The sequence below is a fragment of the Ochotona princeps genome, chromosome 20 (genome assembly GCF_030435755.1).
Source record: "Ochotona princeps isolate mOchPri1 chromosome 20, mOchPri1.hap1, whole genome shotgun sequence".
Classification (NCBI taxonomy): domain Eukaryota; kingdom Metazoa; phylum Chordata; class Mammalia; order Lagomorpha; family Ochotonidae; genus Ochotona; species Ochotona princeps.
Genome location: NC_080851.1, coordinates 35,842,359 through 35,858,299, shown reverse-complemented (window position 1 = coordinate 35,858,299; position 15,941 = coordinate 35,842,359). Strand labels below are relative to the sequence as shown.

At 38.9% G+C, this 15,941-nt stretch overlaps 1 protein-coding gene across 1 annotated transcript in view; it reads right to left on the bottom strand.

Annotated features, from left to right (window-relative positions):
• Window positions 1–15,941, bottom strand: part of AGMO (alkylglycerol monooxygenase) — a 297,295-nt gene that overhangs the window by 139,520 nt on the left and 141,834 nt on the right. Inside the window, exons 6-10 of the mRNA XM_004582474.3 lie at window positions 8,861–8,927; window positions 7,140–7,205; window positions 6,973–7,052; window positions 3,486–3,620; window positions 1,038–1,154 (exon numbers count right to left, since the gene is read on the bottom strand). Coding sequence (XP_004582531.2) covers window positions 1,038–1,154; window positions 3,486–3,620; window positions 6,973–7,052; window positions 7,140–7,205; window positions 8,861–8,927 — 465 coding nt within the window. The remainder of the gene's footprint in view (window positions 1–1,037; window positions 1,155–3,485; window positions 3,621–6,972; window positions 7,053–7,139; window positions 7,206–8,860; window positions 8,928–15,941) is intronic.

Below are 15,941 nucleotides of genomic sequence, written 5' to 3'. Positions count from 1 at the left end.
CTTGATTTACTTGATTTCTATATCTTTTATTTCACCTACTTCCAATTTAATTACTTGATTGTTTTCAAGTAATCTTTGAACTATTAGAAACTCTTTCATGAAGAATCTATTATAAAAATGTTGCAAAACAAAGCAATTACCAAAGCTAACTATGCTTTTATTCTTTTCACAGTTTACAATTCATTTAGCATATCATTTGTGTCCTGTATGTATGCAGATACTCTTTTTGGACCCAAAAAAAAATTGCTTCTGAGTGTCATAGCTGATCTAAACCAGGTCATCTATGTTTGTCTCAGATGAATGGATAGGCTCAGCATTTTAGGAGGGATAAAACCAAGGAAGTCAAGCCAACATTGAGAACTATCCAAAGGCATTTTATCACATACTCTGTACCAAGAAAAATAGGCATGTTGAAATTGCTGAAACACTGGCCTGGCATAGTAGCCTAGCACCTAAAGTCCTTGCCTTGCACGCACCAGGATCTCATATGGGTGCTGGTTCTAATTTTGGCTGCTCCACTTCCATCCAGTTTTCTGTTTGTGGTCTGGGAAAACAGTCAAGGATGGTCCAAAGCACTGAGACCTAGCACTCGTGTTGGAGACCTGGAGGAAGTTCCTGGTTCCTGGCTTTGGATCATCTCAGCTCTGACTGTTGTGGCCACTTGGGGAGTAAATGGAGATCTCCCTTTCTGTCTCTCCTCTCTGTATATCTGACTTTCCAATAAAAAATAAATAAATCTTCAAAAAAAAAGGAGAGGAATTGCTGAAACATATTTGTTTTCTCAAGCCTTCAATTCTAATCTGAGGTAAATAGCATTTGTTAGTAGTAATACAGTAGTACTTTGGGGGTAATTAATTCATTTACATTTTGTAGCCTAGCAGAATGAAGTTACTTGTTTAAATATGAGATGCTGCCCAAAGTGAAGCAATCAAGTGCTAAGAGGAATTGAACACAACCAAGTGAGGGGAGTTTCTTTTTGTTTGCAAGCATAATGACAGAATGCTTTTCCCACTCCATGCAACGTGCGTGTCACTTACCATGGTATCTGCGAAGGTATCTTCATAAAAGGCTAACATCAAAGCAAACTGCAGCACTGTGTACAGCTTTAATAACTGCGATGCAGATGAGCGGAAGGGAACTTCTTTGCCTGTAACCTGGGGAGACAGGAAAGGAGTCCTTTCTTCATTGTTTCAAGATTTACGCTTCTCGCTACAATCCACACTGAATCAAGAGCAATGCAGAACAAACGAAAGGATTTGCTTCCCATTTTTATTTGAAAAAAGTTCCAATTTGAAAGTGAAGAACTGTCCATACATTGAAAGGATAGATTCTCATTTTGGAAACACCATGGTGAGATTCGGGAAGTACAATGCCAGTACTGACCACATAGCAGATGCAAGAGTCAATAAGTGAACATGTGGGATTATCCACACCTGACAAAATGCCCATGAACACAACAAATAAGAAAAATAAAACAAAATTGGGACTGGGGTCTCTGGAAATCCAATTCTCAAAGGAAAATACTTTATATAAATATTTCAAAGGAAATATACAAATTATTTCCACCCATATCAAGTGGATGAACTATTGCCTAGTTAATTGTCAACACAAGCAAAAATGTTTGGAAAAATTAAACACAGTAGTGTTGGTAACAGAATAAATAAAAAAACATTTAGATTAGGACTATTGTAAAACTGTAATATTCAAATAAACATGAACTATCACATGTTAGCCTGTATTTTTTTTAAGTCTAATTTATCTGAGAGGCAAAGTGACAGAGAGACAGAGAAAGGGAGAGTTCTTCCATCTAGTGGTCTTTTTATTTATTTATTTATTTATTTATTTATTTATTATTTTTAATTCATTAATTACATTGTATTATGTGACACAGTTTCATAGGTACTTGAGCCATACCACCCTGAACGCGCCCGATCTCGTCTAGTGGTCTTCTTTACAAATGGCTGCCACAGCCTGGACTGGCTCAATTCAAAACCAGGAACCTAGAACTCCACCTAGTTCTTCCACATGGGGCCCAGTGGATTGCAATAGAGCAGCCTGGGTCCTATGCAGTGCTCTGACATGGGATGCCAACATTGCAAATAGCGGTGTAAACTTTTGTGTCATAATGCTGGGCCCAATGCTGATTGCAATATTCCTAGTACTATTTAAACAATATTCAGGGGTATCTATTTAGCTTAATGATTAGAATGCCTATAACCTGGGCTCAGAGCAATAATTCAATTGGCAAATCCTCCCCTTTGAAGAGATGTGATCCCATACAGATGCTAGTTGGAATCCTATTTGCTCCACTTTCCATTCAGTTTCCTGCCTGTGGCCTGGGATAGCAGCAGAGGATGGCCCAAAGACTTAGGATTCTGTACCCTGAAGAAATTCCTGGATCCTGGCTTTGCATCAGCTTAGCACCGGCTTTTAAGGCCATTTGGGGAATGAACCAGCAGGCATAAGATCTTTCTGTATCTCCTCCTCTCTATACACCTGCCTTTCCAATAAAAGAATAAATAAATAAACATTAAAAAAAAGAAAGAATCCCTGCACCCCACATAATAACATCTAAGTGTAGCTCCTGGCTTTGGCTCTTGACTTCAGCTTTCCACTAACTCCCAAAAATAGTGCTGGTGCTTCAACTCATTGGGTTCCTAAAACCCACGTGGAGGACTCGAGTAGTGCTCCTTTCTCAGTTCTGGTCTCCTGGAGCATTTGGGAAGTAACTCACTTAAAGGGGTGTTCCTTGTCTCCCCCTTCTCTCCTTCTGTTCCGCTACCTCTCAAATACAGAAATAAGAATGAAAACCAGTTACAATAGAAAGGTGCTTATTTTTCTGTTGTTTCTGTGCGCCAACATCATTTTTTAAATAAAAAAAGTTTATCTTATTTGCTAAGGAATCAAATTGTATAACTTGAATTACTAAAAAGAAATTTATTTTCTAGAGAATAGGTTGTCATTTGAAACTGAATTTTTCATTTGACTTCCAGTGTTGAAAATCTGCATTGGTTATGTTTGCTTCTGCTGCTTGCCCTCTAATATAGACTGCACACAGTCACAATCTGACGTCTAATACTCATTTTGTCTTGATATACTTTGAGATTTCCCAGGAAGTGTGATGTGTGTGTAAACAGCATTAGAGCCTGAATGAGTCATTCCTGTGTTCCCTCCATCTCTGCAGCCCCAGAACTCCCTGTCTGGACCCTAAGAATTTGCAAAGCTGTCCTCCTGTCTAAAGGCTCCATGGGCTCGCATGTGTCTGGCTAGCAGCCCTTGTTGCTAGCTCCCTGGTAAGAGGCAATGGAATGCTTGTGTCATCACTGCTCATTGAATTACACACCACAGGCTTTATCAGAGCCAGGTGCCTTCTTGTCTCAGGTGGATGGAGGCAACAAGGCCAAGTGCTAAACAGTCAGGCTGTAAACCAGACATTAGGAAACTGCTCTACATCACCTCCAGCTGTTACCTTGAACTTCATTTACCTGTGGGATTTCTTCATTCAACCCAAGTCTTGGTTTACCCGGACTCCATCCTGGCCCTTTAAATATGACGGAGAATTTATTGAAGAATCCAGGTGTGTTCCAGAAGGTTGTCCACATGTACAACAAGTGGTGGAACTAGGATGAATTAAATATCATGAATTAAGAATAAGACAAACATAATAAAATGTATTAAGCATATTACAGCATTAAGTATTAAGTTATTACATACAAACATTCATACATCTGTTGCTTGATATGATTTGCATATTTTGATATGTGGTGCAAGTTGTTTTAATGCACGTTGATAAGTGATCACATTCTATATTGTGATTCATCTTATGTCACCTGTCTACCTTGAAATGTGCTCATGTCACTGTTTCCAAAATGGCCAAAATACAATATTGATATAAAAAATATGTTTTAAAAAGTTTATCAAGCTGTATCATCAAATGAAAAAAAGTCTACAGAGCATAAACAGGTTTCAACTGCAATGCTTCTAAAGTAATACGCTATACACTTAATATCCTCACCAAACAAACACTTGTCCTAAAATCTTGCTAAATGGTGATTAGGGTTGTATATGGAAATATACAAAGTCAGCATGCCTGCCCCACAATTTCAAAAATAAATCTCTATTGTGCTATCAACAGTCATACCATATAAACAAAAATATTCAGAGACACTTTGGAGAGCACACTGTGAGCCTTAATTTATCTGTCCTTTCTATTGGAGAGGGAGAATGTATTTCCTCAGGGGGAGGTTTGCCTTGAGTTTCACAGTAAGATTCCCCATTCTTTAAACAACATGCATTTGACATACACAGAGGCTTCACACATTTCTGCAAATGATAAATGCCCAAGAAATGTTAGCTCTCTGGGTAATTAGCTGTATGGCTCATGGGTGTGATTATGCGTCATAGATTTAAAAAGACTCCCAAAGTTTACCTGTAGAGGTAAACTTCGGTGAGAAGCATCGAATTCATTCATGGATTGGGCAATGTTTCGCTTTTTCAGAATATGTCTCATTGGCGTATTCATTGTCCATTGAAGAATTTAAAACATTTGCATTATATACATGGAGTTAAAAATTACTTGCAATACTGTGATAAGGAATCGAAGAAAGCAAAATAAGAAACAATACAGGGTGTAACAGTATTCTGGCTTAGTGTGGATCATGTCAATCATAACATAGAAAATGAATGTGTTAGGAGTTACAACAGGCATCAGAAATTTTACCTTTTTTTTTTTCTTATTTTGGAAAATCACCTGCGATTTATTTCTCTCATTGTGGACTCAAGCCATGAGAAACTCAGTGTAACATTCCAATGTTAGATTTTTTTTTTCTTATCTGTCTGCTCAATGCTCTGAAATGGTAGGACTTGCAAGCAAGTGAATGAGCCATGCCTAGTCATAATGAAGAAAATCCTGGTCGGTCTGTCGGCGGTCGGCCGCGTGTCACACATTGCTGTTGATGTTTTCAAGGAAAGAGAAATTTAGCTACCATAATGTGGGAAAAAGTGAAAGCGATTGCATGTTTTAACAGGTAAAAGGGCTCCTAATTATCAAAACTTGCTGGTTTGATATTTCTAAGTAAATTTCAGACACACCTGAGACAGAGTAGTAATTCTCAAAGTTTATGTGATCCATGGGACTCAGATTAAGCAGCCAGTGACACAGTCAGACTTCTTGTGTTAGAATCTTGATCATCCAGCTTGATCATCATGCCCAACTCTTTTTGTAGACACGATTGATCTCTGCCAACCCAAGCCCCTGTTTCTTCAGCAAGGAGCTGCTCTCCCAATCCACCATTATGTAAAAAGTTGCCCATCAACTGGCAGCACTGGCACCACACCTCGGCGTATGCTGGAGGCACTGGATCCTGGACAAAACTGCAGATCCACTGAACAGAAACTGTATTTTCTAAGACATCCCCTTAATCCCCATAGGCAGCAGGTTTGAAAGTGTAAGGGGTTGGAGACCATGTTTGACTTTGTTTGTCCACATTAAAAAAACAGTCATACACATAAACAGGGAAAGGTAGTTTTCAATGTATTATTTCTGGATGGATTATGCTCTATAAGGCTCACTTTTATTTTATAACTGTTTATTATTTTCCGTGGTACAGTTTTTTAATTATAGGGATTTGGTATTTTTCCCTCTCATGTCCATTCGTACTGCACCCAGTATTCCTCTGCGGTCTCCCATCCAAATGCTAACCAGACCTGACCCTGCTTAACTTCCAAGATTCTGACAGGATTGGGTTCATTCAGGGAAGTAAGGCTCTTTGTTTTGAAGGTCCCTGACCATGTTTATTAGTGTTCTCTTGAGAGACATATAATCTTCTTAGGAAAGTCTAACTAATATAGAGACAGAGATTTCAAGGAGTTGAGAAGAAGAGAACATTGATATTCCTTCTTGGGTGGAGGATGTGGTTATAAGGCCCGTTGGCAATGACCTCTATTGGAAAAGCGAGCACCGTGCAAAGCTTAAGTTGAATTATGCATGCGTTGGCCCTTGCCCAAAATCCTTCTTAATTAAGTTCAAGCTAAGAAACTGTAGGACTGTGTGGTAAATTATTTAAATTCCATCAGAAAATGGAAATAACAAAATCAACACCTCCAAACGTTTTAGGGGTGGTTTTTTGGGGGGATTCTTGAGAAAACTGTGAGTTAGTATCCCACAGACAGCAGAAACTCAGTAAACACCCACAGTTTTCTTGTTTGAGCTTCTTGTGACAACCTGAAGCCCCTTTGAAAAGCAGACCAGTTAGGAACCTGCGATTTCTCCATTAAGAGGGAGGAGGACCTTGGGCACGAGCTGTCTCTTCAGCTTTTCCAGCATTCTTATCTTTTTACTTATTTAGCAGCCCCTCACCCCGGGAGGATTAGTGGGAGTCTGACGCTGACGGATTGGGGGTGCACAGACATTCCTCATTTCTCCAGCGCCAACCGTCGACGCCAAGGAACAACCAATGCCACATGTCAGACATAAAATCGTCCCGTGCACTGTTGCTTAACAGGTGAGGTAATGTGCCAAAACAACTAATCTGTAATAGTTTCTGACACTCAGAACTGTGGAGAGAAGACAGAGACTGAATGTTGCATTTCTAAGCAAAATTATGCAGCCTGGAGGCAAAATGTTTGCTCTGCCGTGGGATTGGCCTTAATTATGCATGTTACCACTGCGCCTTCCACACACATGAATGCATTTCATGTCTATTCTGAGAGGCAAAATGTTTGCTAAAATGTTTTCAGTGTAGGTAGTAGGCGTATTTGAAAATGCTTACAATGCGTTGACTTCTAATGTATTTTGTCTTATTTGATTCCAGATTGTGCTTGGGTACCATTCTTATTTGCAGATTCTTTCACAATTAAAGACAATTTTCACTGTAGGGTACTATGCCCCAAGTTTCAACAACTGACTTTTACTCTTAATTCTGCAGTTTATGAAAGGAAAAAAAATTAGGAAAAAAAAAACAGTCACAGTACCTGGACTTTGAATGGTTCAAATGTATTGATAGGATGTGTTAGGCCATAAGCAACTTTTTCATTCTCTGCTTCAAATGTCCCTGGAAGATAAACATTAAAGGTGTTTTCTTTGGCTGTTTGTGAATGAAAAGTCACATGAACTATTCAATTCTATATGTGTTACTTACCAAACATTCTGTCCCAAATAATAAGAGTGCCCGCAAAATTTTTGTCTATACAATAACGATTCCTACCTATGAGACAAAATATCAAAAAGAATTTTTTAAAACAATAAATACCGCTTTGAGTGACATCTTTTGGTTTTGTTTCAGAAATGCTTTAATAAACTTAGGATTTAAGCAACGGAATGATTCTCCTAAGAATGCTTTCTGACCGACAATAGCAAATTTTATTAGCCAACGCTACAGCTTTCACTTTATTAATGTGCAAGTACTTTTATTTAACAGGCAAGAGTTTTCTTACAACAAATCTATTTTTTCTTTAATGTTTTTAATTAGGAAACATGAAAATAATTCATTTTCAGGATTATAAAAGAAAAATATTTTAAAATTAAAGTGCTCCACAAAAAGCAAAAAGAAGACAACATTAAAAAGTAATGTGTGTAAAATGTTTACTACTTGCATTTTTTTTAAACAAAGAAGCAAAAACAAAAGTTCCCTGGGTACACCTTTAATTTTTTTTTTTTTAACTCACACATTTGAACCGTGAGATATTCTTGTCCAGGATAAAAGCGGACTGGATTGGTTGCTGCAATGGCTGTCTGTCCATGCCATATATCATGTAAACCTTGGTTATAAGGTGGGTGGAGGAACATGTTGTCTCTCACCATGTGTCAATGGGGGAACTTGTGATTGGCAGGGACACCTGGAAAAGGGCACTCAGAGCTTCTAGTGGGTGAGGCACTGTTTAGAAACAGCACCCATGCAGAGGACTAATCCCCATCTGCCCATAGCATAGAGGTCTAAAAATCCTGAAAATGCCGCCCCAGTGGGTGGGAAACTCAAGTTCATCACAATAATGTGGCAACCATTGCTCTTTGATTAATGTGCATTTGTCTTCTACTCAAGGGTCATGGGACTCTAGGCCTTTCCACCCAACTACCATCACATGAACGTGGCTTCATGACAAAGGGCAACTGCCCATGAGTAGCATTCTGTGGATGAGGAGCCACCTGCCCTGCTGTGGCCTGTGGAGCCCGGAGACTTACACAATCAAAGCCAGAGATGTTGAGATTTCTTCAAGCCACTGAACATGTCAGTAAATGGAACATTTTCACTGCTATGTGATTGCCTTGTGGAAGCATTCTGTAACTCAGGGTATGAATATTTGCATTCTTTATCCTTTTTTTCCCGCCTAAACAAATATACTAATTTGCACATTCTTACGAGGGTCTGGTGAACAAATATGCTTTCCTGTCTTGCTTGAAGCAGTTAGCTGTAAAACTTAGCCAAGTGGGATTTTTTACCCTTGCCAAGCAAAAGCGGCTTCTGCTTCATTTGCTCCCAGAACGTAGAATATGCGGTTGTCCTAAGCGCTCTCCAGTTTTCAGCCTAAAGACTCTAGGTGTGGACAGGAATGGCTGTCAGCAGAGTTAGGTCATAGAATCGCCCATTCCTAAGCACCTTTAAGACACAAAACATCCACCTCCTTAGCTGCTTAGTTTCTTTTTCTGCTATAACTGAGCTGGGATGAAGAAATAAAGGAGAACGTGAAAGTCAGATAAAGCAAGAACAACCTGTATCTGGAAATAAACTCAACTGGGTACAAAAGAAGAAACTATGCCTTGTTGATACAACAGACACCCATTTGGGCAACTGTGATAAAGTCATGCGAAAACCTTGACATTATAATTTTTAACAGAAGCAAGAAATAAACAGGACTTTCTTACCATGGTGAACTCTATGGTGGCTGGGAGTATTAAGAATAAGTTCCAAGGGGCCTAGGTTATCAATGACCTGTTGCCAACAAAAGGAACATTGAGACACAAAAAGTTAGTGTTGCATGCATTACAGTGGGTAAATACCTAAAAGGTCCAAAGTCTTACGAGATTCAACCAAGTTCAGAGCTGGCATCACCAAGAAGCCTCTCCAGCACCTGAAGTCTAAAGACAATGATCATCTGGTCATTCTATTCTGAGCAGCAATGAGTGTGTTTCATTGAGAGCTGGACCGACTCAGTCTAATTCCCAGATTCTCCCTTTATGACTCTAACCATAGGAAAACCTTCAGATTTTTTTTTTTTTAGTAACTTAGTATCCTCACTGTACAAGAAATGCTTACAGGGTCATCTGTCTAATAATATTTCGAGGGTTGTAAATCTTACTGCATGATTGACAAGGGACATTACCTTTGGACTTCATATTTTGTTGTTGCTCTTTGTTTACCTCCAACTTTGGCTTTGGTAATGTAGGTAAGTAGAGCATCAGGAAATGGAGCGAGATGACATGCAGTGTTTGCTCATTTGTTTTCTGGGGGAGGTTTGGCCCTATAACCGGTTACTAGCAGTGACTTACCAAGTAGCTGTTATTGATTGCATTGAGGTGGCCCTGCTTATTCAAAAAGCAGCCTATACAGCCCCTCACCTGTCAAAACACCATCTGTTATCCTCTAGTAGAGGCAGAATTTAAGAGTCCATATATTTAAGGAAGACTTTTTTTATATAATTGCATTAGTCATTGCTTCAAATCTGGTCCCTAATTCTCGAATAAATCTTTCTCACTATTTCTCAGTAAAAACTCTGAGGATAGTAAGAAGGAAGGAGATATCATAAAAGGTAGTGCAGAAGGTCATGTGTGAGTCATTTCACACGTTGTATGATCCATGTTGGGCAATTTGCAAAAACATACAAACTCGATTGCGTTAGTCGTCCTTTCAACACACACACATCAGATAATAGTGTTTCACTTTCCTTTCACCAAAATCTGAACAGATATTTTGGAGTTATCAATGATGAAATCAAGACATGGTTATAATACCCTTTTCTTTAAACACTTTAGAAAACACTAAGAATCCTATTGACATATTTATGGGGCATAGTGTGGCATTCAATGTGCATACAGTTATGATCAAAGCACTGAGATAGGCAATGCATGAAATCTGGCCACAAACAGGGCATATGGTGACACCTGCACAGGCAACGCTGCATGCTCCACCAGACAGGTGTCTGTCATTGTCATCCCTAGAGTAGCCTCTTAATCCTTGGTGCCTGCTGGCATTCACTTGATGTTGTGGGACAGACAGAAATGCTTCCTTGCGAGAGTGTGCAATGTTGTTCTTGCAGACCGATCTGTGTGCTGGTCTCTCACCCCCTGGCTTTCTCCAGCCCTCTCTTTTCTTCTTCCTGTTTCCTTCTCCTTCCTCACATTCTGCTCTCCTCCCCTCCCTACCTCTTTCTTTCCTTCCTTTTTCCCCCTTCTGACCTGGAGTCTTCTTCATTGTTTTAAAAATCATTTCAGCAAGGAATCTGAGATCTAACAGAGCAGAACTTTGGATGAATTCACAGAATAGAACTCATCTGTACAGCAGAAATAAGCTGTGCTTTAAAATTTAGGATTTCAAAGGACTGTGAATGGATAACCCTACATCTGACTACATTCCTAGGGAATGAAAGCATGACTACCCACCAGTGCAGGTTTATGACCTGGGTACCAGGAAGGGAATGGAAAGATGGAACCCTGCATTTGCTTTGTACTGGGTGGGAAAAGATTTGCTAAGAAGGAAAATAGTGATGGATAGAGCATGAAAGCAGTGTTCTTCAGCAGTGCCAGCAATGAAACCTGTTGCCTTGGCGGGCCTTGGTATCGCTGGTGCGGAACCATATGGGAAAGCAAAAATCCGTTGTATGCTGTTTGTGTCGTTGGGGCTAGCATGTGTTAGGAAACAAACAACAAAAGGAGGTCATGGGGACGGCACTGACCGGATTCTGCCTTCCAGATGCATCTCTGGTCCTGAGCCCTGGCATATGTGCAACCAGATTTCAAACCAAACAAATGGTGAGTGCATTCAGATGGCTGGAGCCTTGGCTAACGAGGCTGTATTATTATTATTATTATTATTATTACTATTATTTTGTGTCAAGCTCTTTTTCTTATTGAAAAAAAAGGAACCTTTTGCTACAGTGGGCTAGTATGTGATGGTATGAACATTGTAAGCTCTCTCTCTCTCTCTCTCTCTCTCTTTCTAATTAAAGGCCAAGTACAACATTGTGAACCACAGTGAAATTCCCTGGTACTGTGGATCCTGGGAAGCTGGTAGGGACCACCTCAGAGCGGGACATGACTCATCCTTCAGAGTTCTTTTGTGGAGAAAGCTCTTCCGATCAAAGCCATGGAGAATTCATTAATATTTAATAAGAGCGAGCGTAACGACTTAATTATCGCCCACTTGTGCAGACTCAGCCATTTAGCATTTCAGCCTCCTCCAGCTTTGAATCACTTCCTGAAAACATGTTACTCTGGGATTAATTGTAACTATTCTCATCTTCACAAAAGAGTTACTTATTTGACTTTCTAAAAGTTAGATAAGGATATTGAAATTATGGAATCTTAGAGCACATGGACACAGCAGGGTCTTAGATGTGATTTTGTTCAATCCTCTTTCATAAAGGAATAAAACCAGCTGGAACTCATGGAGGTTAACTTTTCACTTTAGGCTTAAATTGCTTAGAGTAAATCCTAACACTTTTTTCTTTTTTTTTTTAAGATTTTTATTTTATCTTTATTGAAAAGGTAGATATAAACAAAAGAGGAGAGAAGGAGAAGAAGGTCTTCTGTCCCGTTTCACTCCCCAAGTGGCAGCAATGGCTGGAGCTGTGCTGAACCGAAGCCAGAAGCCCAGAGCCTCTTCTGGATCTCCAGCATGCAGGTGCAGGGTCCCAAGGCTTTGGGCTGTCCTCAACTGCTTTCCCAGGCCACAAGCAGGGAGCTGGATGGGAAGTTGGGCTTCCAGGATTAGAACTGGCACCCATATGGGATCCCGGGCGTGTGCAAGACCAGGACTTTAGCTGTTAAGCTACTGCACTAGGCCCTAATGTTTTTCAATGCAACATTCTTTTATTTTTTTCTATCACATGGCTTTTAAACTATACAGCTATTTTTCATCAAATAAAGGTAATGTGAACTTTGAGTTTTAATAGATATTTATAAATAAATTATCCTTTGCTACTTATTAACAGAAATGATTACAAGTGTTCATAAACAGCCCGAAGCTTTCAGCTTCTAATATTTTAGATGGTCTTCATATTTTTTGACATTATAATTTTATTACACAATATTTTAAATAATATAGAGAATTATTAAAGAAAGAGTTTAGTGAGCACACGTAGATTTTAAAATATTTAACATTTTTAAAATAAAATATCTAACATCTTCCCATATGCAACTTCTATATAAATATTGTATGTACAATACATACCTTTTTATGAAATAAAGAATGGATATGTTAATATCACATAGCATGAGATTCATGACAAAGATGAGGTGTTGGAAAAGGTGAAGCAGGCTTTGTTACGTAAGGCAGATTCAGTAATACAGTATTTATACACATTTATATTCCAGACCGTTTGGCATCTGCTGTCTGCGCATGAGTATCAGCCTGGCTGTGTCTGGCTTGCTTCCCTTACCATGTGTTCCACTTTCATCCATTTTGTTGTGATGTCAGGATTTCATTCTTCTCTGTGGTTGAGTAATATTTCAATGATTTCTGGCACTTCCGAACTCTTAGAAGGAACGTTTAAGCCTTGCTTTCAGAAGGCCAGGGGATACGATTTTTTCTCCCAAATTGTTGTATGTATTTTATGGGGAAAAAATTCTGCCATTTTCATCATGTGCTCCAAGCAATGGTATAAGTCCCCAAAGGATAAAACCATTGCTCTACACAGAATTGAATTTAGATCACTCCCTTTACTCTTCTTACTTATATTGTGTTTATTTCTCTATCATTAAAACTTGGAATTTAAAAGAAATCACTTTTGTTAAACATGTATTTATTTTTGTTTGAAAGAGTTGCAGAGAGAGAAGGACAGAGATTCCTGATTCCCTTCTGGATGGCTGCAATTGGCCAGGGCTGAGCCAACCAGAAGCCAGGAGCCAGCGTGGCCTTCCAAGTTTCCCAAGTGTCTGATAGAGGGCCAAACCCTTGGGGTATCTTTGGTTGCTTTCCCAGGCCATTTACAGGGAGCTGGATTGGAAGTGGAGCAGCTGGGACACAAAATGGAACCCACATGGGACAGCGATTTCACAGGCAGCAGATTAACCAGCTACATCACAATGCTGGCCCAATGGAAATTTCAAAACAGAAATGTAAACAGGTTTTCTGCCTACTTCTTGAAATAATCTTTCCAATGAGAGCATTTCTTAAGTGCTTTTTATTTGTAAAGCAACAATGTCCAATATTAAAATCATAGAATCTTCAGTGTGGATGGAGTGGCAGAGTTAGCCATAACCCCAAGAGAGCGGGCCCACTGGACTGCCATTTCATCCTGTTGTTCCCCCAAGACAAACAGAAGTTGAGTAAAAGGTTTTTTTTGCAGTGACATGGACAACTTTGAGAACTTCAAAATTCTTGGCTGTTCTTTATCTGTCCTAAGAATGATTTGCACTCTTCTCCGACCTCCTTCTCTCAGAAACTGCCCTCCAGTTGTGCTTATTGGGCTCCTGACCTGCCTTTAACATCTGCTTAAAAGTCACATGCTCTAAGCTCCCTCTCGATTTTTCTGTGGTAAATTTTGCTTTCTCTTCTCAGCATAGACACTAAAGCATCATTCATCAGTGTCTGCCTGTTCTGTGTCCTAGTCATTTTGTGTCAATTTCTCATACCATATTGCTTACACAAACTAAGGATTGTACCAAATGATTAGCATATGAATGGTCTTACTGCAGACACACTCTCACTCCTGTGTAGCAGTGGCCCTTTTAAAAGCAGATGATGTGGGCACCCCTCCTGCAGGTGATATTTGGCAGTAAGTGGAGGAAGTGTTATTGACACCCCAGAAAAGAGTAGGCTTAGTACACTAACAGGGAACTCTCCAAAATGGCAATCACCTGGCCCCAAATGTCAACAGTCCCAGAGCTGAGGAATTCTGCTTCAGAGGATGGATTATGACTGTGTGTATCCGACCTTCACAGTAAAGGAGAACAATGCCTGATTTCCATCTACTAATAGCTGGTTAGAGGAAGGGGAGTCTTAGGGAGCTAGCAAGGTGGCCAGAGGAAAATGTGATACTGAACGCCTGAGAGTTTGAAGCAGGGAAACTCATTCCAGCCTGAGCTTTGATGAGCTCTGCTGAGGAAATTGAGATAAACAGATTTGAAACAAAGAAGAGGCAATATAAAAAGAAGAAAATGTTAGAGAGAGAGAGAGAGAGAGTGAGAGAGCTGCAAGACTGGATGAACTCTAGTAAGCTCGATCAGAATTTCACCTTGACCTATCTTTACTGTCTTCGAGGACAGTTTTGTATAGACTTCATTTTAATAAACCAAGCCAGACATGGAAAAGGCAAATCCCAAATCATTATATGATGCTGAAATTTCTTTTGACAGTTATAACTTTCTTGCGCTACATTCTGAAATGAATCAGTTAGAGACGTAGCAGAATTAAATTCCCATTGTATCTAGATGACCAGTATAGAAGAAATCATTGTGGAAATAGAGGAACTAAATACCTACAAAAAATAATAAACTAGCCACCAATTCCAATTTTCCCCCAACATAGTGCTGAAGAATTTTCTGCTAAGCATGTTACTAGAAAAGATTATTTTTGGAAATGTATGTTATTTAAATGAAGTGTATCCTTGTTTGTTGGATGACAGAAAGCATTAATGTAAATATGTTGAAGTTATTTCTTATTCAATAAGTTCAGTCTGATTTTACAACTCAATGACTTTCAAAGATGATTGATGAGAAAATTCTGATGGGTTAGATTTTTGTAGATTTATTGAATGTAACTGATCATCAAGATAGAGAACAAGCATTGTTTTCAATAAAAAGTATTTAGTCCAAGACAAATTATTTCATTACAATTAATAGGAAAAATGTCATCGTCTTACTTCACTATGGCTACTAAAATACAGAACAGGGTATATAAATTTACTAATTTAATAATTCTTCATTCTAGAAACATGTTGGGGATATCACAAATATTTCTTTTTCTCAGTTCTTCATCTGCAAGTGGACACTGAAAATATGAATATATTTTATTAGAAAGCCACATGAATATAACCACTTTCTTCTCAGAACAAAAAAGAACATGAGCTTAAAGTTAATTGTAAAATTATTTCCAAATAAGAGCTGCTCAGCAACATTTATGCATCCTGTCTGGGTGGAAAAAAATCATAATTGGGAAAACATGTACTAAGAATCCTGTGCTACACAATAGTCTTTACTGTAAAAATCATCATGGTGAATGCTGAGGGACAGGAGCATTGTAGGTGAGTTGATATTAAATTTGCATGAAAGTGATCACTTGAACTCACAGGAACATTGGTCTGCATGACAGCAGTGATTGCAAAACTCAAGACTTCACTTGGTAGGGTTACATCTGATGGGTGATGTTCACATCCTCCTGGCTTTTCTTGCGTTGTAGACAATGTTGAAGGGAAATACTAAGCTGGGCCACAGTAGAATTACCATTAGATAAAAAAAAAATCATTGTCATGCTAGATTTAACCATGAAAGATTTATTTGGAGTACTTTTGGCAAATGTCAACTCGGGAGTTGGTTTGTGTAGGATGAACATCTTGATGATATTAATTCATCCACTTGGTGTGTGTCTTCTACTTCATTACTTAGTTTTGTAAGTTTTATGTTAGAGATCTTTATGTTCCTGAAATTGCACACATGAAATACATGAAATTTGCTACCTTATATAAATAATTTTATAAAGAAAGTAGCAACAGTCCGGAGGTAAAATTTTGAAAAGAGTCAGCTGAAGCCTAAACTAATATTAGATGGACTAACAGTAATAGTCTAATCA